At 49.9% G+C, this 24,783-nt stretch overlaps 1 protein-coding gene across 1 annotated transcript in view; it reads right to left on the bottom strand.

Moving 5' to 3' along the window:
* The window catches only part of CAPN13 (calpain 13), an 85,933-nt gene that overhangs the window by 28,884 nt on the left and 32,266 nt on the right, over nucleotides 1-24,783 (bottom strand). The window contains exons 5-10 of the mRNA XM_045809138.2: nucleotides 22,003-22,136; nucleotides 17,730-17,901; nucleotides 16,740-16,814; nucleotides 6,310-6,395; nucleotides 2,627-2,701; nucleotides 1,314-1,459 (exon numbers count right to left, since the gene is read on the bottom strand). Of these exons, the coding sequence (XP_045665094.2) occupies nucleotides 1,314-1,459; nucleotides 2,627-2,701; nucleotides 6,310-6,395; nucleotides 16,740-16,814; nucleotides 17,730-17,901; nucleotides 22,003-22,136 (688 nt within the window). The remainder of the gene's footprint in view (nucleotides 1-1,313; nucleotides 1,460-2,626; nucleotides 2,702-6,309; nucleotides 6,396-16,739; nucleotides 16,815-17,729; nucleotides 17,902-22,002; nucleotides 22,137-24,783) is intronic.

Raw genomic sequence — 24,783 nt, 5'->3', positions numbered from 1 at the left:
GGAGACAGAGGAAAACAGGCAGAGGGGTGGCAACTCACAGGACTCTACTACCCAGGTGTGCTCATCAGAGCCAGAGCCCAGCGCTTTGGGAGCTCTTGGGAGCACTTTTGGGAGACAGAAGTAAGGTGATTAAGGCAGATTCAAATACATGGAAGAATGAAGGTAAGTCAGGATAGAGATGAATCAGTACACATCAGCAGGGTCAGGTCATAGGTTGGGAAGCTCTGAGAGGGGAACGGACAGACGCAGAGGCTCCTCCTTGCGAGGGTTGAACAAGATGATGCATCCAAGTGTACCTAGCGGTGCCCAGCACGTACTTGCTCGCTGGCTCCCTTCCCTCTTTCCCACGCAAGGAATTGCTAAGAATAGCCCCAATGTAACATTTTGCTTAATTCATTGATATACGCTATATATCCAGGGAAGGGGACTTTGGCCCAAAAGTCAGACAAATGAGGCTCTGGAAGGTGAATCAGTCAATTTACTGCCCAAGTGTGACTTGGCAGTTCCTTAGAGTCCACCCGTGGCCTCCTGGTGCCTAGGTTCTCCGACTGGCAGAGTGAAGATCCTGGAGGTTGAAAAGAGGGACACCTGGGGAGTCATTCAAGCAAGCCATTCTCAACAGGCAGGTGCCAAGGAGAGGGAATGGTCACATCTAGGTGCAAACACACACTCACACACACACACTTGTTTGCACAGCTTCTCCTCTCGAGGATGCGTAAGCATACTCAGGTTCGTGTTCACGGGGAGCTAGTTCACTCATCTGTGTGGCAAATGGGGAGCTGGAGGTGCGGTGAAAATATGTGACCCTCCCAAGGTCACATTCAACAAAATTCATCTCAGGGGAGCCCGAAGACAGGTTCTGAGGTGCCCACCTCTGGGATCTCAGTGTGCTGCTCCAGGATACACCAACCAGCATGGGGCAGGCATATTCTCTTATGTCTGGATGGTGCTTTTTGGGGCAAAGGGATAGTGTAACCCAAGCCCTGACTTTTGTCTAGTGTTGTTTCCACAGCTCCCCACCGTCCTGGGTAATTACTGGAGAGCAGTGAGCCTGTCTTCCTCCTGGGAGATGGAAGTTAGTAGGATGGTGGGGGAGCATGACAGGGCAGGGGAGGCACACTTGAGATTCTCCCACCCAGCCCACCAGCAACGGTTTCCCTTGAAGAAGAACAGCTGTCCCTTTAGACCAGCAGATTCCTCTCCTTTCAAGTTCAGGCTGATGGTCTAGAATCAAAAGCCATTGAGACTTGAAGCCAGGACAGGGCTAGGGCTGGCTGTTCCACCTAGCAGAAGATTACCAAGGTCATAACTACCTGTGGTGTCTCCTGGAGTTGTCCGGTTCTTAAACGTCATTTGGGACCATCTGTCATGAGGCATGCTTCCTTCATTCAGACCGACTGGAAATTGGTTACATATATACAGGCAGGAGAAGTTGTCTTGGAAATCTTGACATGACATCCTGTTATAAACAGATACAAGTCATTTTATCGGTTTTGTCCCTAGGGTGAGGGTTCCCATCTCTCCACTCTACCTTTGTCCATCAGTTCCAGTATTTGTGGACTTACCCCTGTCCTAGCCAAAGACCTGAGCCTCGTTCTGGCTCACTCACGGTCAAGTACACTTCGCCCTCCTGTTGGGAGGGCAGGACTGAATAAAATTCTGGGTTCCGCATGTCCCTCTCATGGCCATGAAGGATGACTGTCGTCTCCCTCTGCTCTGGGTCCTACATGGTGCTAGGAAAACTGCTGTTCCCTCACACTCTACCCCAAATTCATTGTTGAGATCCTTATCAGAACAGTTTCAACATCTAAAGTCCCACCTTGTATAATGCCCAGTGCTTATCACATTATACTCAACTGATAAATTGTTGGGCACGACATCTGAAACTAATGATATACTTTATCAGCTAATTGAATTTAAATTTTAAAAAAGGGAAGAAAATAGGAAAAAAATAAAATCCCACCTTGTATTGTGATTAAAGTGGAGATATTGGAAATATTTTTCCTTTCTAATTTACATTTGTCTCTCTGCTTCTTGATTCCTTAGACCCAGCGTCCTTTTCCCATGTGCTAAATTCATTTAAATACTCTCCTAAGCAAACCATACAACCTCTCAGGGAAATGTCCTTATTATCCTTTAAGATGTGAGCACATGGCTGAGAATGTGTTTTTAAAACATCTAGTCCTACATAGCTGTCGGGTGAGGACACTGATGTCTCACCCAGAGCTCCAGAGTCAAGGCTGGGAGATTAATACTGAATTGCTCTTTTGGAAGACTGTGGAGCTCCAGGGGGACGCTGGGTCCTCATAAGGTGGTGTGGAAGGCACAGCTGTGATAATCAGGCATCCTGGCTTCCAGGAAACTACTGATTTCAAAGCTTTGGGGCCAGCATTCCCTTTTACCATTAACATTTCCTGGAAGTTCCAACATTTTAGAACTGAAACACCTTTCACACAAAGAGAAAGCACACAAATAATCTCCCATCCACAGCTTTTGTGTCTTGGTGGAAAAAAAGAGTCCCCTTCTACACAGGTCTCTGCAAAGCTAATCTCTAGTCCCACGGAAGTTTAGGGAAAGGGGTAGGGATTGAGGGTGCGAGCAGTAAGTGAAGCTAAAAGAAAAATACCAGAACTCGCCATCTTCCTTATTCTCACACAGCAGTCTTTTCTGCTGGTCGTGGGCTTTCTGCCATTCCGGAGACCTGAGTGCGGACAGACAGACAGGGTGAGAGCTCCCGAAGCGCTGCATCTCAGCAAAATGTGCCCCAGCAGGAGCCCTGGCCTCCGTTAGTTCTGGGGGTGCACGTGGAGGGTCTCATTCTCTCTAGGGACAGAATTCTGTCATTCTCTGTACGCTGGTAGCTTCTAAATGGTCTCCAGTCAGATCCTCTTCCCTGAGCGTTAGACGGATACACGCTACGGGCCGTGCCGTGTCTCCACCTGAGCCCAGGGTGACCTGGAAACCAACCTATCCCAAACCGCACCTCTCTTCTCGCAGGGCCGTGGGAAGGCGAGAAGCCACGTCCTTATACCTCCCATGTGCAAGCAACCACCAAATAGTGATTTATGATTCCACCTCCAAAACTCCTCTCAATGCCACCCACTTATGTCCAGTCCTCCTGCAGCTCTCCTGGTTCATGACCCCTCACCCCCTTCTTGGACTTCCCACTAGTCTCCCACCACGCAGTCGTGTCCACTTCCCTATCCACTCTCCACACTGCCATCAAAATGATCTTTCTAGACCCGAAATCAGATTTCTGACATCTCCCTGCTTATAACACATCAGGGGTTCCCTTTCCCTCTCAGGATGAAGTTCAAGCTCCCGAAACAGGACCTTGGCCTCTGCGTACCTCTGTGGCTTTACCGAGCAGCTCCCTACTGCCCCCCACACCCCACCCTTAAATTCTGCGCTCAGAACATGAATGTCTTCATCTCCTTGGAAATACCTGTCCCTGCCCTGGCCTCGCCGCCAGGCTCCCTCTGCTTGGGCTAGTCTTCCTCCTCTCAGTCCTGTAACCCGAGGACGTCACTCATCTTTCCTCCTAAAAGCCACCTCTGTTGGAAACCTTGCTTGTGCCCCCGTAGTGCCCCTACTCTACTTCGAGAGTCAGTGCCCCCCCCCGAACCCACAGAGCGCCCTGTACCACTTACGTCTCAGCACTTAGTACCCCGCGTTTCAAGTGCTGCTTTCTTTCTTGCCGTCCCTCACTGGACTCCGAGCTCCACGAGCTCAGGGAGACTCTCTCACCATTACGTCGTCACAGGGGTTAACACACCATCTTGGCACGCGGGCATGCAATAGCTTTCTGCTTGCCTAATTCATAGAGTTGCCCAGTTCACTGGGATAATGTATCCCAGAAGCCAGTCCTAGGGTCTGTGGGGCAGGAGGAGGCCCTCACAGGCAGAAGGGAGCAGCTGTCCTTTCTTCAGCCAGCTCCTCGTAGCAGAGACATGCTCATAAGCAACAGGTCCCAGAGGCGCAAACGCGTCATGGCTCTGTCTCTAGGAGTGGCTGGCGTCCTGCATCGAGGGCCTGGGTCAGCTCTGTGCTGGGAGAGCAAGGCAGGGCCCACCACTCAGGCTTCGGGCGGCAGGCTCAGCCAGTGAGATGTGTTATTGTAAAGCGGCAATTTTATAATTAAGTGATAATTACATTTTCTGCAGTGTGTAAGGGAAAATAAATGTAGTGTAAATCAATATGCTATCGATTCATGCAAGTTTGCCTTTAAGTGTGTGCGTCTGAAATTTCAATTATGGCCGAGATTAGACCATCCAGCTCCCTCCATCCATCTCCACTCCTTAGAAAGCAGGGAGGGCACTGACCACCTGCACGGAGATGGTGATCGTGTGGCCCTGTCACTTTCTTCCAGTCCCTTCCTGTCACTTTCTGGAGGGACGTGGTGAACCTAAGCACGGCCAGGTGCGTGACCCTCAGAGCGCTGCCAGGCCCACCTCGCTGTTCTCTGCCCTGCACGTGTCTCGCCCTGTTGAAGGGCCTTCAGAAATCCCGTGCCCGTAGGGTGTAGACCCAAATTCCCAAGCTGGCATTGGGCTCTCTGGCCCCAGCTCCCAGCACTTCTCTCCCTGGACGCACTATAAGCATTCCTGGCTCAGCACAGTTGTCTACATGTCCCCACCTTCCTGGTGATAGCTTTTTTTTCCTGCTTGAACTTAAGTTCGACTCTATCCATGAAGCTTGCCCTCAACATGCCAGCCCATGGGAAGCTTCTCTTCCTTAAGGTCTGGTGCCCCTGCTGCCTTCACCAGTCACGCGATATTTAGCACAGGAGACGTGGTGGAATCTGTCGCCTCTTCTCCTCCCCAGGGCAAATGTGTCATTGACATTTGCCCTTCCTGCACTCCAATCCCAGCAGCCAACCCTGAGTCAGGGCTTCTGTTAATCACATAGCCCCCCTGGGCCATATTGGCAGCTTGGGGTAATGACTGAGAAAGGGAACTGGCAAAGGACAGAAGTGGCTAAGATTTATATCGGAAGAGGCAAAGGATATCCCCAGGAAGGAAGAAAGAATAGAGGCAAGATAAAAGGAGAAGGGGAACAGCGAGTGAAAACACAACACTGCCCATGGTTCATGCGCTGCAATTTCAGGCCCCTTCTGTGGAGGGGATTCAGCGGCTCTGTGCTCCAGGGGGCATCTGAGGTCCCACCAGGTTCTTCTATGAATCCATGTTGCCTGCTCCCCCTCTTCCACCTGTTCCCCCTTCTCTACCCCCAGCTCCAGTGTCTGTGCATCTTCCGTTTGCTGAGTGCCCGCTCGAGCAGGCACACAGGCTACTGGGGCTCAAACGTCAGGCCGGGTTCTGGGCAGCCCGGAAGTAGGGCAGGGACGCTGGCCAACTCTGCATTTGCCTTCCAGAACTCACTTCTCACTGTATTGATTTTCACTGCTGTTGGGTGCTGTTCACCTGTTTGTCTGAATGCTTTGCATTTCCTTTCCAGCCTTGTTCTCTTTCCCACCATCGCCTCCCCCTACCCTGCCGGCTGCCAGAGGAGCAGGGAGCCTGTCCCCGGCTGGCCCTCTAGGGAAAGCTGTCTTATTCTTAGCCACGGATGGGGACGAGAGATCAGTCTTCTTGGCAGCTGGGAAATGCGAGCCCAGCTCCAGGGAACCACTGACCACAGAGCCGCGTCCCCACTGGCCAGCTGGGGCAGAGAGCAGCTGGGTGGTACACGGCCAAGGGGCCTCTGACACTCGCTCAGCTCCGGTCACTCCTCCTATGGGCAAGGTGTGAGCCCAGACACCAGTTACACATCGGAGTCCAGATCAGTAGGGAGGACGGACAACCCAGGAGGCCAGATCTTTGCCTCAGTGCCCCAACTCCCCCCAAAATGAAGTCTTTTCATGATGGTGTCATCAGGATCAAAATCCCATGGGGTCCCTTATGGGATGACGCTCCTTCTCTCCATCTCTCTCTGTCAAGTAGAACTTAACATCTGTCCTATTCCTTCCCCAACCCTTTAAAAAGTCAGCTAATTCTGGGTATGTGGGTTCAGAGTGCTAGACTATAGCCTTCTGGGGGCTGGACACTGGGTCTTGTCATCTGTACACATACCACAGCACCACCTAACACAGTACACTCAGTGCAGAGAGCACACAGGAGGGGTCTAATAGATGCATGCTGAATGGCATCATGGGAATGGGAGATGGACCAACAGCCACACATAGGTGTGAACTGGACAGGCCTGCAGTGAGATGCACACCAGGTGAGACAGGGGCCACCCTCCTGGGGCAGGTGCTCTCTGCACACCAGGCCTTCATGAAGGCTGGAGAGAGGTTTCCAGAAGCCATACCCATCACTCCAGCGTCCTCTCCATTCGGTCTTGCCCCAGGGGTTCCACAGGCGGATAAGATCTTCCCAGCTCCTCCCGTACTGAATCTGCAAAGAACAGAAAAAGAACCTGTCAGTGCACTCCAGCAAAAGTCAGCAGAAAGAGGGGATATGAATGCGGCTGCTTTTTACCTCCAAGGACTAATTTAACTTCTGACCTCATTTGGCTGCCGCAAGAAAAAAAGAAAAAATTGAAGGGAGACAAAAATCAATGTCTCTCTGCTGCCTGCATGGGGTTGGAATGAGGGAGAGAAAACGGCCTTTCTGCTGAGCACCTCGAAGGGCAGACCCAGCTCCATCATTCCAGACGAGCACCTTCTGGAATGTGGGCGAGCTGAGACGTAATGGCAGATAAATAGCATGGACCGTCGCTGTGGGCTGCAGACGGGGGATCATGATGGGTCCCCGGCCTCCTGCAAGCTCTGTCCCCACCAGCATCTCTATTCTACACACACAGCTGCTCTCCTGCCTGTGGCCCACTGGGAGCTGTGCCAGGGTCCCTGCAGAGTGGTCCTGAGCGAGGATGTGGAGGAGGCTGATTTGAGGAGTGGGACAGCCTGGGGGTCAAGACAGCCCAGGTTAGCCCTCCTCCACTTGCACCTCTGTCGACAAGCAGGTACCTGACGGCCTGAATTTTTCTTCCTTCCCTGGTTCCCAGATATGGAGGCTGACTCCTTCAGACCACGGAGGCCAAAGGCCAGGACCCTTGATAAGTTACAACAAAACAAACTCAACCCTTTGAAAGCACATTCCCAGATCCAGAAGCCCTCAGCCTGGTGAGAGGCCTTAAAGCATGTCTGCGTTGTAGCTGTGTCACTGATGGGTACTGAGGTTGTCTGTGGAGGCGGAGGCCTTGCCGGGGTGAGGGAAGGGGCCCACTTGTTCTGTGGTTCCAGGTCAGAGGCAGCGGAGAAAGCCCTAAGTGCCGTATCACCATATGGAAAAGAACTCCACATGCAGGGGTGGGGCTCCAACTGCCAGAGGATGTTTACAGAACCCTTGTCTTGCACAGGAGGTAGCTGACCACCAGAGAGGCTAAGCAAGTTTCCCCAAGGACACAGCATAAGTGGCAGAAGAATTCTCATCCCAGCCACTGCCAGTCTCTGAAACCCAGGCTCTTGATTTGGGGATGGGAGTAGACAAAGATACAGCTGCTCCAGGGCCCTGACCACTCTCGGGTGTGGCTACAACCCTGACCTTGCATCTCACCCCTAGGCCACCTGGCCAAGGCCCATGTCATCACCAACAGGGCGATACCACGCAGCAACAACGCAGTCAGACAAGGGCCAAAGAACTTGGCTTGGATAAGGTTCTTTTCCGTCCACTTCTATCTGGCTGGCCCTGTAGGGGAAGGTGTTTGGCTTTTAATGCTACATGGGATGGGGGGGGCTCCTGGCACTGACCCGGGCTCCCTGCCCCTCCCTCCCCCACCGCTAGGCACTCCAGGTCTTGCACATGGTGTATTTATCAACCGTCAGTGCTGCTGGAGCCCATGGAGCAGGGATGTGAGAAATGGTTGCCCGGTGGCCCAAAAAGCTTAATGAGCCGCCCTTAGCGCCTCACACAGTCGGGGCTCAGACGGGCACGGGAGGAAAGCGGCCAGCGAGTGAGGGAGCTGAAGGCCGGGCTAGATGAGGCGTGCAGATAAACACTCACCCCCTTGCCCAGGGGAGTCACCGACCGAGCTAGGTGCTAATAAAAAATGCCAATTTCATTTATCTTCCTGACTGTGTCTCGCCCAGAGGAGGACGAGCAGATTAAAAAACACACGGCATTTACAGGCTGGTTTAATCTTAGCACTTGTGGTCAGTTGTGACCTCCTCTTTCTGGAGAAGAAATCTTTAACCAAGTTCCTGGGCCTTGGCAGAGAGGCTCAGGGGTCACACTCAAGGCCAAGGTCACGACGACCTCTGAGAACATGCGCTTGCTTCACTCTCCTGGCTACTCACCGTACCCCTGGCTCTGGTCAGCTCTCTCAGAAAGGGTACCCCAGGCAAGGGGTAATCCAGATGGTCTAGTCTAGGATAGTATTTCCTCAAATGTATTCTCTTAAATGCTAGTCCCACGGGCGTTAGTAATTAGTCCTAGAAGAAGTGGTTTCGTGGCTCATGGCAGATGAAAACCAAAGGCTGTCTCAATAGACAAAGGGCCTTTTCCAGGAATGGCGGAGGCCTCATGCAGGTACCATGGCTCCTTCGTTCCACGTCCAGCACAGATCACTCATCGATCACAGTTCTTTCCCCAAATCTGGAAGCAGTGCCAGAGTCCTGTCAACACAGTCATCCCGCAGCATTGCCAACAGATCAAGGTTGGCACACAAGGAAACCAATTTGTTATCCCCAGCCTAGACTTTCCACATCTGGGACGGGGATTCGTGGGAAGCAGGGTGTCCCTACGTGGCCTGGTGTGACGATGGCACTGGCTGCCCCCACTGAGAATTCTGAGACGGCTTTGGGAGAATTCAGCGCAAGAGAGTCTGGGGCTGCTGTGACTGGGATCTCTCCTGGCCAGGGTTAATCAGGCTGACCTCCTCCTTGCTCGTGGGAGATGTATTTAGAGCCCCTCATATCCATTCTGTGACAGAGGAGAAGGTTCAGGGATGTCATCGTCACAGGCCAAAGAGGGGTGCGTTCATTCACGCGTGCAAGCGCACTCATCCACTAATCCCATGAGCATTTATTAGGTGCCTACTGTCTCCCAGGTACTGTGCAGAGGAAAGCATTTTGTTACGGATTTCCTTAAGGAGAAGAGCAGGGGCAGAAGATACTGTCTCTAATTTGTGGAAGACTCACCAAAACACAAAACAACGGAGCAAGTGGCCTGAGGTCACAGGACAGGAGACAGACTGATACCGACAGAAGGCGAAGACGAGAAAGCAGGCCGGAAACGGAACCCGACACTGCATTCTACTGCTCATAAGCACCTGTGGAAAGTGTACCCTGGACTTGCGACACTGTCTCTCCGGGCCTAGAGGACATGATTAGACCTCAGGAGCTGTGGGAAACACAGAGCTGGGGAACGTGTGTGGGAAATCGTCACGAGGCCAGGAAGCATGGTTACCACGCAGCTGGTGTGTGGGCCCAGCCATTTCAAGCCGCTGTGTTAACCCTGACCTTCCCCTCTCAGGCCTCACCTTCTCACTTATGAATGGAGGAGGCTGGACTTCAGTCGTGTTTTCTAGACCTAATGATACTGTTCATGAATCACATATGCTTTTGTCCACTGCAAGTCCATTCCTGCATCAAGGGGAAACACTGTCCTCCAAGAGCCATCCTCCTCTCTTCCATGGGAATAAAGTCTAGCTGGGCATATGGCGGCCCCACTAGACAGAATGTTTCCCAGACTCCCTTAGGCCTCTGTGAGGCATGTGATTAAGTTCGGACGAACGGGCTCTGAGAGGAAATGGCGTGTGTGTTTTCTGAGGGGTGACTTCTTTTTTTTTTTTTTTTAATGATTTTTTATTATATTATGTTAGTCACCATACAGTACATCCCCGGTTTCCGATGTAAGGCTCGATGATTCATTAGTTGCGTATAACACCCAGTGCACCATGCAATACGTGCCCTCCTTACTACCCATCACCGGTCTATCCCATTCCCCCACCCCCCTCCCCTCTGAAGTCCTCAGTTTGTTTCTCATAGTCCATAGTCTCTCATGTTTCATTCCCCCTTCTGATTACCCCCCATTTCTTTATCCCTTTCTTCCCCTACCGATCATCCTAGTTCTTATGTTCCATAGATGAGAGAAATCATATGATAGTTGTCTTTCTCTGCTTGACTTATTTCACTTAGCATTATCTCCTCCAGTGCCGTCCATGTTGTAGCAAATGTTGAGAACTCGTTCTTTCTGATAGCTGAGTAATATTCCATTGTATATATGGACCACAACTTCTTAATCCAGTCATCTGTTGAAGGGCATCTCGGCTCCTTCCACGATTTAGCTATTGTGGACATTGCTGCTATGAACATTGGGGTGCATTGGCCCTTCTCTTCACTACGTCTGTATCTTTGGGGTAAACACCCAGTAGTGCAATGGCTGGATCATAGGGGAGCTCAATTTTTAACTTTTTAAGGGACCTCCACACTGTTTTCCAGAGTGGCTGTACCAACTTGCATTCCCACCAACAATGTAGGAGGGATCCCCTTTCTCCACATCCTCTCCAACAATTGTTGTTTCTTGCCTTGTCTATTTTTGCCATTCTAACTAGCGTAAGGTGGTATCTCAGTGTGGTTTTGATTTGAATTTCCTTGATGGCTAATGATTTTGAACATTTTTTCATGTGTCTGTTAGCCATTTGTATGTCTTCATTGGAAAAGTGTCTGTTCATATCTTCTGCCCATTTTTTGATTTGTTTATTTGTTTCTCGTGTATTGAGTTTGAGAAGTTCTTTTTTTTTTTTTTTAAAGATTTTATTTATTTATTCGACAGAGATAGAGACAGCCAGCGAGAGAGGGAACACAGGCAGGGGGAGTGGGAGAGGAAGAAGCAGGCTCATAGCGGAGGAGCCTGATGTGGGACTCGATCCCAGAACGCCGGGATCACGCCCTGAGCCAAGGCAGACGCCTAACCGCTGTGCCACCCAGGCGCCCCTGAGTTTGAGAAGTTCTTTGTAGATCTTGGATACCAGTCCTTTATCTGTAGTGTCATTTGCAAATATATTCTCCCATTCCGTGGGCTGCCTCTTAGTTTTTCTGACTGTTTCCTTGGCGGTGCAGAAACTTTTAATCTTGATGAAGTCCCATAAATTCATTTTATCTTTTGTTTCTCTTGCCTTTGGGGATGTGTCATGAAAAAGGTTGCTTTGGCCGATGTCGTAGAGGTTGTTGCCTATGTTCTCCTCTAGAATTTTGATGGATTCCTGTCTCACATCGAGGTCTTTCATCCATTTGGAGTTTATTTTTGTGTATGGTGTGAGATAGTGGTCAAGTTTCATTCTCTTGCATGTAGCTGTCCAATTTTCCCAGCACCATTTATTGAAGAGACTGTCTTTTTCCCGCCGGATGTTTTTTCCTGCTTTATCAAATATTAGTTGCCCAAAGAGCCGAGGGTCCATTTCTGGGCTCTCTATTCTGTTCCATTGGTCTATGTGTCTGTTTTTGTGCCAGTACCATGCTGTCTTTGTGATCACAGCTTTGTAGTACAGCTCAAAATCCGGCATTGTGATGCCCCCAGCTTTGTTTTTCCTTTTCAACAGTTCCTTGGAGATTCGGGGCCTTTTCTGTTTCCATACAAATTTAAGGACTATTTGTTCCAGTTCTTTGAAAAACGTTCTCGGTATTTTGATCGGGATAGCATTGAAAGTGTAGATTGCTCTGGGTAGCATGGACATTTTAACTATGTTAATTCTTCCGATCCATGAGCATGGAATATCTTTCCATCTTTTTATGTCTTCCTCAATGTCTTTCAAGAGTGATTTATAGTTTCTAGAATATAGGTCCTTTACGTCTCTGGTTAAGTTAATTCCAAGGTAACGTATGGTTTTTGGTGCTATTGTAAATGGGATGGATTCCCTAATTTCTCTTTCTTCGGTCTCGTCATTCGTGTATAGAAATGCAACTGATTTCTGAGCATTGATTTTGTATCCCGCCACGTTACTGAATTGCTCTATAACTTCTAATAGTTTGGGAGTGGCTTCTTTTGGGTTTTCCATATAGAGTATCATGTCATCTGCAAAGAGAGACATTTTGACTTCTTCTTTGCTGATTTGAATACCTTTGATCCCTTTTTGTCGTCTGATTGCTGTTGCAAGGACTTCTAGTACTACGTTGAATAATAGTGGCGAGAGTGGGCATCCTTGTCGAGTTCCTGATCTTAAGGGAAAGGCTTCCAGCTTTTCCCCATTGAGAATAATATTTGCAGTAGGCTTTTCATAGATGGCTTTTATGAGATTGAGAAATGTACTTTCTATTCCTACACTCTGAAGGGTTTTAATCAGGAAAGGATGCTGTATTTTGTCAAATGCTTTTTCGGCATCGATTGAGAGGATCATATGGTTCCTGAGTCTTTTCTTGTTGATATGATGTATCACGCTGATTGATTTGCGAATATTGAACCACGCTTGCATCCCAGGTATGAATCCCACTTGATCGTGATGGATAATCCTTTTAATGTACTGTTGGATTCTATTAGCAAGTATCTTGTTGAGGATTTTGGCGTCCATATTCATTAGGGAAATCGGTCTGTAATTCTCCTTTTTGAGGGGGTCTTTGCCTGGTTTGGGGATCAAGGTAATATTGGCCTCATAGAATGAGTTTGGTAGCTTTCCTTCTGTTTCTATTTTTTGAAATAGCTTTAGGAGAATAGGTATTATTTCTTCTTTGAATGTTTGGTAGAATTCCCCAGGAAAACCGTCCGGGCCTGGAGTTTTGTTATTTGGAAGGTTGTTTATCACTGACTCAATTTCTTCATAATTAATTGGCCTGTTTAAGGAATCAATTTCTTCCGGTTTCAATCTTGGTAGTTTATAGGTTTCCAGGAAGGATTCCATCTCTTCCAGATTGCTTAGTTTATTGGCATATAGCTGTTGATAATAGTTTCTAATAATCCTTCCAATTTCAATGGTGCTCGTCGTGACCTCTCCTTTTTCATTCATAATTTTAATAATCTGGGTCCTTTCTCTTTTCTTTTGGATAAGTCTTGCCAGTGGTCTGTCAATTTTATTGATTCTCTCAAAGAACCAGCTTCTAGTCCTGTTGTTCTGCTCTACTGTACTTCTGGTTTCTGCTTGATTGATTTCAGCTCTAATTTTGGTCAACTGCTTCCTCGTGCGTGGATTAGGCCTGTCCCTCTGTTGCTGTTCCAGCTTCTTGAGGTGAGAATATAAAAACTGCATTTTAGATTTTTCTATTCTTTTGAGTGAGGCTTGGATGGCTATGTATTTCCCCCTTAGGACTGCCTTTGCAGTATCCCATAGGTTTTGGACTGTTGTATTTTCATTCTCATTGGTCTCCATAAATTGTTTAATTTGATTTTTGATTTCCTGGTTTATCGAGTCATTCCTGAGCAGGATAGTTCTTAGTCTCCAAGTGTTTGAGTTTCTTCCAAATTTTTCCTTGTGGTTGAGTTCCAATTTCAGAGCGTTGTGGTCTGAGAATATGCAGGGGATAATTTCAATCTTTTGGTATCGGTTGAGACCTGTTTCGTGTCCCAGAACATGGTCTATTCTTGAGAATGTTCCATGGGCATTAGAATAGAATGAGTATTCTTTGGTTCTGGGGTGTAGTGTTCTATATATATCTATGAGGTCCAACTCGTCGAGTATGGCATTCAAAGCCTTTGATTCTTTGCTTAGTTTTTGCCAGGGTGTTCTGTCTATTTCTGATAGTGGAGTGTTGAGGTCCCCTACTATTAATGTATTTTTATTTATATGTCTCTTTATTCTGGTTAAGAGTTGGCTTGTGTATCTTGCTGCTCCCCTGTTGGGGGCATATATATTTATAATTGTCATATCCACTTGTTGAATACTTCCCTTAAGAATAATATAGTGCCCTTCTGCGTCTCTAACTATAGTCTGTAGTTTAAAATCCAATTTATCTGATATGAGAATTGCTACCCCAGCTTTCTTTTGAGGTCCATTTGCGTGAAAGATGGTACTCCATCCCCTTACTCTCAGTCTGAATGCATCTTTGGGTTCGAAATGAGTCTCTTGTAGACAGCAAATGGATGGGTCATTTCTTTTTATCCAATCTGCAACCCTGTGGCGTTTTATGGGATGGTTCAAACCATTTACATTAAGACTGATTACTGAGAGATATGATTTTAATGGTGCCATGTTGCCAGTAAAGTCTTTGTATTGGCTGTGACTTTCTGTTCTGTATCACTCTTGGGGCCTTTTTACTTTTATAGAACCCCCCATAATATCTCCTGTAGGGCTGGTTTCGTGGTTATGAAATTGGTTAGTGACTGGTGATTCTGAAATGTCTTTATTTCTCCATCAATTCTGAATGACAGCCTTGCTGGATAAAGGATCCTTGGCTGCATGTTTTTCTCTGAAAGAGCTTTAAATATGCTCCCCCAACCCTTTCTCTCATTTCAGGTCTGTGTAGACAGGTCTGACGTAATTCTGATGCCTTTGCCTTGGTACGTGAGAAATTTCTTTGCCCTGGCCGCTTTCAATACTGTATCCTTGCATCTAATATTTGCGAATTGCACTATGACGTGACGTGGCGTAGGTTTGTCGTGGTTGAGCTTGGGAGGGGTCCTCTCTGCCTCTTGGACACGAATGTTTGTTTCCCTCGCTAGATTAGGGAAGTTTTCAGCTACAATTTGTTCAAATATCTCTTCTAGACCTCTGTTTTTCTCCACCCCCTCGGGGATGCTGATGATTCTAACATTGGATCGTTTCATTGAGTCAGTAATCTCCCGTAACCTACATTCGTGGGTGTGGATTTTTTTAAGACCATCTTCTATTTTCAGTTTTTCCTCTATTAACCCATCCTCCAATTCACTAACCCGTTCCTCTGCTTCTGCGACCCTGGCCGTCAGAGCCTCTAGTTTTGCCTGCATTTGGCTCATAGAATTTTTAATTTCTGTCAGATTCGTTCTCATTTCTGTCCTTAGGGATTCTATATTCTCAGTAACCTTTTCGTTAATAGTTTTTTCAATTCTACTCATCATTTTGACCATCGTTACTCTGAATTCCATTTCTGATAATTTGGTTACATCCATATCCATTATTTCTGTGGCAGAGGCCACAGACTCACTGTCTTTTCTTTGATGGGGGGGCTTCTCCTTCTTGTCATTCTGAGGAGGAGAGGTTGCGGGGTTTCCAGAGCCCAAATTATTGACTGGGTCCCAGGCCGTGCCCCTTGTTTTATAGGGATCTTAGGGATGTGGGCTTCTTCTTTAATGATTTTATTTATGTATTTATTTATGTGGCAGCCAACCAGCGAGAGAGGGAACAGAAGCAGGGGAGTGGGAGAGGAAGAAGCAGGCTCCCAGCGGAGGAGCCCGATGAGGGACTCCTTTCCGGAACGCCCGGATCACGCCCTAAGCCGAAGGCAGGCGCTCAATGACTGCGCCACCCAGGCGCCCGGGTTGTGGGCTTCTTGATTTTTCAGCCTGCCTTCTGGGGGAGGGGCCTGCCGCGCCGATACTCAGGCAACCCTGTTTGGGTAGAGCCTCTGTGTCCCCTGCGAGGGGGGATGGGGATGGGCACTCTCTGAGCCAGTATTTCCAGGCTTTTGTTCTCTGGCGGCTTTCCCTGGCGGTTTGCTGTGCCTCTTCTGAGAGTCAGAGCAGCAGCGGCCGAATCTCAGCCTCTGTCACGGAACAGAAGGATTGCGGCCCGTTCTCTACTAATGTTCTGGCCACTTGAACTCTGTTACTGTTGGTGCTGCTCAACCCTGCAGCGTCCCGGGATGTGCGCCCCACACCCGGCATCCCAGCCCTCACTTCCAGGGCCGGCGCGTCTCTGTCCTTTGTGTTTCTAACGCCGCCAGCCGCCAGCTGCCCCGCGCGCGCTCCCGGATCTCCCGGTCTCAGTCTGGATCCAGTGAGCGCACCGGGATTCCGGGGTTCCGCGAGATGCCTGGTGGCACGCGCTCTCCGGCTCATGGTCTCAGTTCGCTCTCTCGCGGGTGCCGTCCGCGAGCCCCGCCCGCTCCCCCGTGCAGGTGGCTGCCGCTTCCCGGAGCCCGAACACGGCGGCTCCCTCCCCCTTCCGTTTATCTTCCGATATCTGTGCGCGGTTTCATGGCTCCCCGCTTCGTACCTCAATACTCAGCGCTGGAGATGTTCATTTGTAGAGATCCAGATGCATCTTCCTGCGTCTCAGGCTGGTTCCGTGGTTGTTTAGGCTGGTCTGGTACCTATCCAGCTCGACTCGGGGGACCGGCTGAAAACGGTGTCTCCTACTCCTCCGCCATCTTAACTCCGCCCCCCTGAGTGGTGCCTTCTATACGAATGTGTAAGTGTCCCCTGGCTTCTTTTTCTTTCCCTGGCCGGGAGATGAGGGCCCTGGAGCAGCTGCCCTGAGCTCCCAGGGAGAAGCCCCGTGTTGCCGTGGCAGAGTCCTCATCAGCTCTGGATTTTCCCGCTTAGCTGAGAGCAATGAGCTTTCTCTTGTTTGAGCCCCTGGACTTCGGAGTGCCTTTGTGGTAGCAGTTTAGCTGCTGCATAACCAGGAAAATCCTGTCAGGGCTTGCCCTGGTCCACTGGGCGGTTCTTTCTCCTTTCCTTTTGGGAGAACCCTGCAGTCTAGCTGGACGCTCAGCCTGAGACCAGTGCAAGGATGGCAAGAGCTCTGGTGGCTCCCTGGGGGATGAAGCTGCTGGGCGCCAGAACTTCTGGATGAATAGAAGGGCTGGGGCTGTGGTGGGCTTGCTGAAGGCGTGTGATGCCGACTCCTGTTTCAAGGAGCAAGAAAGCCGGGCACAACCCGTGAAGCCTTACCCGCTCCGCTCCAGTCACGGTGTAGGCATGCTGACTCACCAGGCCGCTCTCCATTCTCCTGGCCTCACCTGTTGGCTTCAAAGGAGGAAATCAGACCAAGCATTACACATTCCCAGATTCTTCAGAGAAACAGAAAAGCACGATTCAATCAGCAGCTAAGCTGTGGCGGGTTGGGAAGCATCCCATGAATGCAGACTGGAATGGCACATGTTTTTAGAACTCTTTTCTAGAGGGGCAGGGTTTGAAGGCTGCCGGGTGGTTGAGGCCCTGGGCATTTCATACCTCCGGAGACTACCCCATGACTGACAGAACCCCACTGAGTCCCGGGGCTGACCTGGACTGTTTCCTCCTCCAATCCCTGCTCCTCAATGACACATGGCACAAAACGTGTCTGCTGGGCATCTTGAAGGAGTCAGGAATACCCACCACCCCGTGCTGTGAGCCACTGGGGTTTAAAGTGCATATTAGTTTTTGGGTGGTGTTTCAGATTAGGGGTGTGTGACTCAAAGCCCACATGTTTACAGAGTGCTGCAAATATCCTCACGGATAGGGAGCTGGCTGTCTCAGGGTAGACTCCAAAATAATTTGGAGGGCTGTCCAAGCTTTTCAACATGGGACACACTGACCTTGGGACAGCACCTTTGGAGCCAGAGAGAATCAAAGGGCTGCCCGGTCCCTCTGGACCCCACTGGGCCTGGTCACACGGCAGGGCTAGGCACAGGCTTCAGAGTCAGGCAGCAGCATTCGAAACCAGCTCAGCCACTTACTGGCTGTGTGATGCTGGGCACTTTGCTTAGCCTCTCCGAGCCCATTTCCTCTTTAGTGAGCTCTGCAGCCTCTCGCTCAGACGGAGGGCTGCTGTGAGGATGACATGAGGCATAGCACCCGCGCTCCGTGGCGCCCCCTTGGCCATGCCCCTGACTGGCTGTACGGGCCGGTGGCTAGATACCCCCGGGCAAGCAAAGGCTCAACCCCGTGCAGTCTATTCACCTGGGCCGGGGTGGCGCAGGTCATCAGGGAGCCTGCCGTGGCCGCTGTCTTCACCAACATCACCAGGTCGGAAGGAAAGTGCAGGTCGACGCTGGTGACCACCCCTCCTGTGAGGTCCACCAGGGCGTCAGGAAGGAAGCCGTAGTGGAGGCTGGCATAGGAGCCATGAAACCTGGAAGGGGGAAAGGCACATCAACCCCCGTGGTGAGTTTGGCGAGACGCTCCCGGAAGGGAGGTTGCACACCTGACCTCTGCATGTTGTCCAGCGAAGGACTGTCTGATCTAGCCCTGGACTGTGGTCACCTGCCTTCTATTCTCCTGGATGAAGTTTCCAGTGAAGTGCTGCTATCCTTCCCCTGGCCTCCCGGGGCTGGGCAGCCCCACAAGCAGCCATATTGTGCAGAGGTTAGGCGGGCAGGTGCTGGAGCCTCAGGCCCGGGGGTCGAGGATCGCCCTCTCCACGTACTGAGCTGCTTGACCTTAACAAGTTACTTAAGCCGGCACACAGCAAGCCCGGCACGGACACTGGATATTAGGATGAGTATCCACTGTTTCCTCTTCAGTTTAACAAGAGTGGTAAGTCCTTGCTGTGTGAGGGGTGCCATGCTAGGCACCGAGTGTTCAAAGGTGGGCAAGACCTCCAAGAGCTCAGCCAAGAACCCCGGTGCCTGCGGCGGCCACAAGCAGCCTCTGTTCCCATGCCGTGCGAAGTGTGGTCCAGAATCCCCGCTCTCAGAACCCCCGCACGTCAGGATCATCAGGGAGGCTAGCCGACTGTACTGAAGGGAGCATAGGCGGGGACGAGTCTACCTAACACATCCTCAAAGCAAGCGCAGAGCTCTGGGCCTGAGCTCCTCCCTGCTGCTCCTCCAGGGCGCCTGCAACCTTCCCTTCTGGGTCTCTCACCTGGCAACGGTGAGGTTGACGAGGTGGGCTCATGGGGCCCCTCAGTCCCTTCCCCCATATTCCCGCTGCTGCCGCTCTCTCCACCCGAGCATCACCCAGAATTCACGTAAATTTACTTGGGCAAGTACATGTCCAACAGCCACTCAAAGCAGGACAACGTCCCAGGAGCAAATGCCATGGACGGCTTAAAAGTCCTTTATAACAGAAAGCTAAGGATACACAGAAGGCCATGCTGCAGAAACTGCCATGTGACAGATTATCTCAACTTGTTATAAAACTGGTTCTAAATCTTATCTTCTGTCTCTCCCTCTCCCTGACCCAGGGTTATACCTGGTACTAGATTCTTATCTCCCGAGTATTGACTTAGTCAAAGGCAAAGCCTGCCTCTGATAATGGTCATGCCCGGTCGGCTCTGAACGCCTGACCCTCGATTTCCCACACGTATACTGGCTCCAGTCCCGGATTAGGAGGGCTTTGCTGAGGGTCCTGGAAGTTCACGAAGACTGGGGTTCTGGAACCCATTCTAGAGCCCACCAGTGTGACCTCACACACTGCAACAGCCCCTTCTTGGCGAGGCACTCAGGGGCCTTCCTTGGCTTTAAACAGGGCTGCACCTGAGCCATTCCAGAAAAGCAGCCAGCCCTGTCCTGGCACTTCTGGCCCAATGCCTCAGTGTCTAGGGGCCTCATCTGAGGCTTTGCACTCACACCACCTCGCAATTGCCACAGAGAGACCCAATGCCTGGGGAAGGCCAGCAGCCCCTCCCTCACCGTCTCTCCACAGTGCTCACAAAGCCTGTCTCAGCAGCAGCTGGGTATTTTGACAAGGAGCTATCTCTCTGCTTCACAAACACAAGCTCACAAATCCTGCTGATGCTTCAGGAACATGGCAACTATTCTTAGCCCCCTTTACTGACAGGAAACAGAAAGGGAAGGAAAGATAGAACCGTGTTCACCACACCTGTCACTACACCTTGTCACTCGAGCCCAGGAATTCAGCGAGCGCCTTGTTCTCATCTCTGTGCTTCAGCCTCATTTGGGGGAAATGTCTATCTGCCCAGCAATGCTAGGAAAGAGGGAAGAATTCAGACGTCTAAATCAGAATCAGAAAGGCTGCTAAAATGCTGGGATTCTTAACTGCCCAGATTCCGTATGGGACGATATGCAGCCTAACGGATTTTGTCCTGCGATCTCCTATTTTATGACCTCTGGGGGGAAAACCTGCCAGTGTAGATCTGACTCAACCAGTTCATTTCTAGACTCGCCAGTTGCAAGGGTAGCTGAAAGTCTGGGATACATGCATTCACTGGCCTACCTTCTTGGGGGGGAAGGAGGGTCATCCATGGGGATGGATGGTTCTCCATATTTGTACTGTGGTGGTTGTGTGTCCGACACTGAGTTCCAAAGAAGCAAATAGACAAATCTTTTTCCTATAAAATCAACAGCATCAAGGGATGATGGAAAAGCCTGCGACAAGAACAGTTCTCATCCCAGCTTGGCCTCAAACACCACATGACCTTGGGCTGCTCTGCGTATCAGTTTCTCCATCTTTCAAAGAAGGAGATAGGACTCGAGGCTGACAGAGGTCCCTTCCAGCCCTGATAGCTCTAATTCCATTGCACTCACTTCTACGTTCTATGATTCCCTTCTTTGGATAGAGGGGAAAGCTTTTAAACAGCTTACTAGTTTGAAACATTTTATCCTCCACTAGATATCTTTAGGCGGTTGAATGTGGATTCCGGGTCCAGTTTCCCATTTTCTTTTCAAGCTGAATGATTGCTTTAGGTCGACTGTTAACAAAATGGGGTCAAAGTCATCATTTCATTCCACACGGTTTCTAATTCTCCAAGTGAACTGGCACGCTCCCCCTTTCACAGAAGGAAAAAACGAAGCCCCGAAGTAGTGAGAGTTGACTCCATACTGGAAAGGGATGGCAGCGTTTGAGTAAGTAGCTTAGAAGCAAATTAACCTCCCCGAACATATGGATCGGTTCAACAACCTTGGCTGTTAGCTGGGGTTCCTTCTCAGATGCTAATGAACAGCTCTTCTTGACACTGGAAATGAGCAATAGCTTTAGTTTTCCACAAATAGGCTCAAAAGACAGAGTGCAAAAAAAAGAAAAAAGAGCTCTTGAGATGCATGGCTGTTCAGAGTGTGACCTCTGGAAGGACAGGGACTGGGGTGCTGGGGTGATCTGTGGGGTTGTTAGCATCCTCAGGGCGCAGGACTGGACCCAGCAGGGTCTTCTGCTGTCCCTGGGTCAAATAACTGAAAACCCCACCGGATTCCGGCTACTGATGACCGTCACGTGACTAGAGTCTTGGCTTCCCAATCTGTAAAATGTGGGTGGTGGTGATGATCTTTAGGGAACCTGATTTGGTGACACTCTGCTAACTCACGGTTTCCTGAAAGGGACGGTCCCTTTGTCTCCTAGCTTTGATCCTGAGCTCTGATGTGCCCGCACCTGTGTAGGTCTCTGCGACAGGGACCTGTTCCACATAGCACACACTCCTGCTCACACCCACTTAAGCCAGTCTCAGAGTCTCACCGCGGGCCAAGCACACCGCCCGGCCTGTGGTTACACGCTCAGCACTCATCCGAATAGAGGTAACTCAAAGGATCTAAATCAAACATAGGATTTACAAACTAGGGTGTTTGTAAGTCCTTGAGCTTGTTAACCCTAGTTATAGTACAACCTAGTTATATGGCTTGTGCCATGTAATAACCAGCAAACTCCTGCCCTGCCTCCCCCCGCCCCCTGCCCCTTGTCCCCGACACAGATCCAATCTCATAGTAGCCATACCGGGCCCCCAACTGCCCGACCTCACTTTGAACTGTCCTGCCCCTAGGTCTTCACTTGAATCAGTCTCATGGTTGGGAATAACCGTCCAACACGTCCCCTTTCTCCTTGCTGAAATTCTACCCATCCTTCAAGGCCTCACTCAATGCCATGTCCTCTATAGAGCCTCAGATTGACTCTCTGTGAGTCAGAAAGTCAAGAATGTTCTCTCTCTGTCCTCTCATCAGACTTTGACCATCAGCCATGATATTGTATTTTATTTGGGCTCTTATCCCAGCTCTTGCAACGACAGTATTATTAGTACATACCTCTGTTTAGTCCTGCCCTGCCCACCTCTTGCTATGTATCTCGGGGTTCCTCCCCTGGCCCCAACACAGCCTTGCACACAGTGATTGTTTACGGAGGATGCCCAGCCAGGTGGCAAAGGCTCTGATGCTCTCAGGGCATCACTTGCGTGCAGAGCTGCCAAAAGTCCTGGGGCTAGTTGCTGTGCAGCACCCATCAGGGCAAGCGCTAGGCAGGCAAGGCCAGCATTGAGGCGCTGGTCAGAAGGACAGGCCACTCTTACTTGGCATAAGCTTTCTCCAGCAGGCAGGGCCAAAACTCCTGATTGTTGCGAGGATGCACAAAGAGGTACTCCTTTTTCAGGACAGGTAGGCGATCATCAACCACCACTTCCACCCACTGGCCACACTGCCAGAACTGGAAGACAGATGAATAGATGCCTTGGTAGAGCCGGGGCAGAAGGGAGCTTCTGGACCCCCAACCCATGCCAAACGATAACCATTGTCATGGCATGACCTCATCAATGTAACAACAAACTCTATCGAGAACAAAATCCCAGCCCAGGTCAGTGGACAGGGGCCTGGCATGTCAACTGCACCGGACAGATGAGTCACAGATCAAGTGAGTCAAAGAAAATATAGGCTGGGCGGAAAGAGACTTGGGTTTTAGTTTGACTTTGCTACTAACTCTGGTCTCACTTTGGCAAGTCCTCTAAGAGCTTCGGCACACATGGACTTTCCAGGTTTACCTTGTGCACGAAATGGCAATAGAGGGAAAAGATGCTGAACAACAAGGAGAAGGGTAGATACAGAGTGTTATAATGGGGCAACAGGAGCGCCTACTGGGAGCCGGAGGCTTGGGGGTGGGGGCAGGATTTAAATAGGTGGCAAGCAGGTGGGAAAGACATCCCAGATGGCAGGGACAGTGTAGGCAAAGGCCTGAAGGCCAAATGATGAGGAATGCTCAGGAGGACCGAGCACTGATGGTCTCGCTCTGGCCGTCTTCGCTCCTGTGAAGCTGGCCCTGCCATCAGAGCAGCGGAAATGAAGCTGGCTGGCACCGCTACCGCTAAGAGCACAAATGAACCAGATGTTCCTCTCCAAAACAGACTGCTTTAATCTTCGGTGTTCAACTCTTAATGGTTCACCTGGGGACATCACCAAATGCGGAAAATTCATAACAAAGCCAGCCTTTTGGAGTTTCTTCTTCGGTCTGCCCTGTGTTGGATAAGCAGCAGGGCCTCCAGCTTCAGGTCTGAGCCTTGATGAAGGCAGGTCTCTGACAGGCGGGTTCGGAGTAAAGCTGGGTGGATGTGATCTATCATCTGGGAGTGACGGGAAGCCATCCACATGGCCTTTTCCACAGCTGGATATCCCAGATGTTGGGCCATTGCATCCAGCTGAGGATGTGCTTTCCAAGTAGAGATGGAGACTGAGATGGGTGTCAGTGGAGACAAAGCAAAGATGTTTTCACGGTCATTAATGAGCTCAGTGCACTGCAGCTGGTTCTGGCATAGCTGTGGACTTGTGTCCCTACTGCAGTAAAATGTGTAGACAGGTGAGGTTAAGAGCCAATAGGGGTGTTACTAGGAGGGAGGTCATGAAACATGTTTGACACGCCAAGGGAAACGAGAAGTGGGGTACTGGAAAAACAACCTGATCTGGATAGCAAAGTGCAGTGGACAGTGGCCAGTCGTTGGAACTGTGCTTGAGCCCCGGTTTTCCCTTTAGTTACCTGAACAACAGACACTGGTTAAGACACCGAATTCTCTGTGTCTCAGTTTCCTCATCTGTCAAATGGTGATAAAGTAAGAACCTCCTCATAGGGCTGTGATTGGGATCAGACGAGATTGTGAAAGTGAGATCAGTTTTGAAAGCAGAAGTGGGGGGTAAACAGAAGGAGGAATGAACCATGACAGACTGTGGCCTCTGGGAAACAAACTGAGGGCTTCAGAGGGGAGGGGGGCGGGGGATTGGGATAGGCCGGTGATGGGTATTAAGGAGGGCACATATCGCATGGTGCACTGGGTGTTATATGCAAATAATGAATCATGGAATTTTACACCAAAAACTAAGGATATACTGTATCGTGACTAACATAACATAATAAAAAATTATTTAAAAAAATGAAAGCAGAAACTATTTTTCTATAGTTTCTTTGTTCAGCACCTAGGATAGAGCCTGGTGCAGAGCAGACCATCAGGAATGAGTGAGTCCTGACTTAAATGAGCTCCTCTGGTTGGTTTCCAGCTAGAAGTCACCTTCACCCCAATATTCCCACATGAGTAATGCTGACCAAACTTGCTATCCTCATACAAAGGGAATGCCAGATAAGATCACTGTTCCCAGAATGAAGTCAAGAATGAGGCCACCAATCTGCATTTCCCGGTTCACCTCACTAGGTGCGGAGGGCTGGCATCTGAATAATGTCTGGACCCTCTAAGAAGCATGCTGGTGCCATTTTGTCAGCCCAAGTGTCTGAGGGAAGCCAGAAGTGTTTTGCACAAAGCAGCCACATTGCTTGGGCACTGGGCTCTTTCCAGAGAGTAGTGCCCAAGCACAGAGTGATGAGAACAGATGTACGGAGATCAACACTTCAGCTCTTTCTGGAGAACTGTGGAACTTTCTCACCGTTTAGAAGGTCAGAGAGTATTCTGCCTAGGACTCGGTTTCTCCTAACCACGTGTTACTACCAACACTTGCAGCCTGAGGTGAGCTCAGACAGTAAACCTTGCATCTTCTAGCTCACTCTTTGGTCAGATCCTTGGACGAGCAACATCAGCATCCCCTGGGAACTTGTTAGAAGACCTAGTACGCAAATAGTTGGACTTCAGGAAGAGACAACAAAATAAAGGAGGACATCCAGAAATAATGAAGGGAAATTTAGTTGAGCAGAAAAGGGGCTTTCTCAGAATGAAAGAGCTCACTGAATCCTAGACAAGATTAATTTCAAAAAGGCACACATCTGGACGTGTTCCAGAGAAAGTTCTGAACAGAAGGAGCCAGAGTACCTCTCCCTAAAACTGCAGTTTGAAAGAATACGTTGCAAACAAAGCCAAGAGCAT

Source organism: Ursus americanus, chromosome 7 (genome assembly GCF_024610735.1).
Source record: "Ursus americanus isolate L20-20 chromosome 7, mUrsAme1.1.p, whole genome shotgun sequence".
NCBI classification, from domain to species: domain Eukaryota; kingdom Metazoa; phylum Chordata; class Mammalia; order Carnivora; family Ursidae; genus Ursus; species Ursus americanus.
The sequence above is the reverse complement of the archived record's forward strand: the minus strand, read 5'-3'. Positions and strand labels throughout refer to the sequence as shown.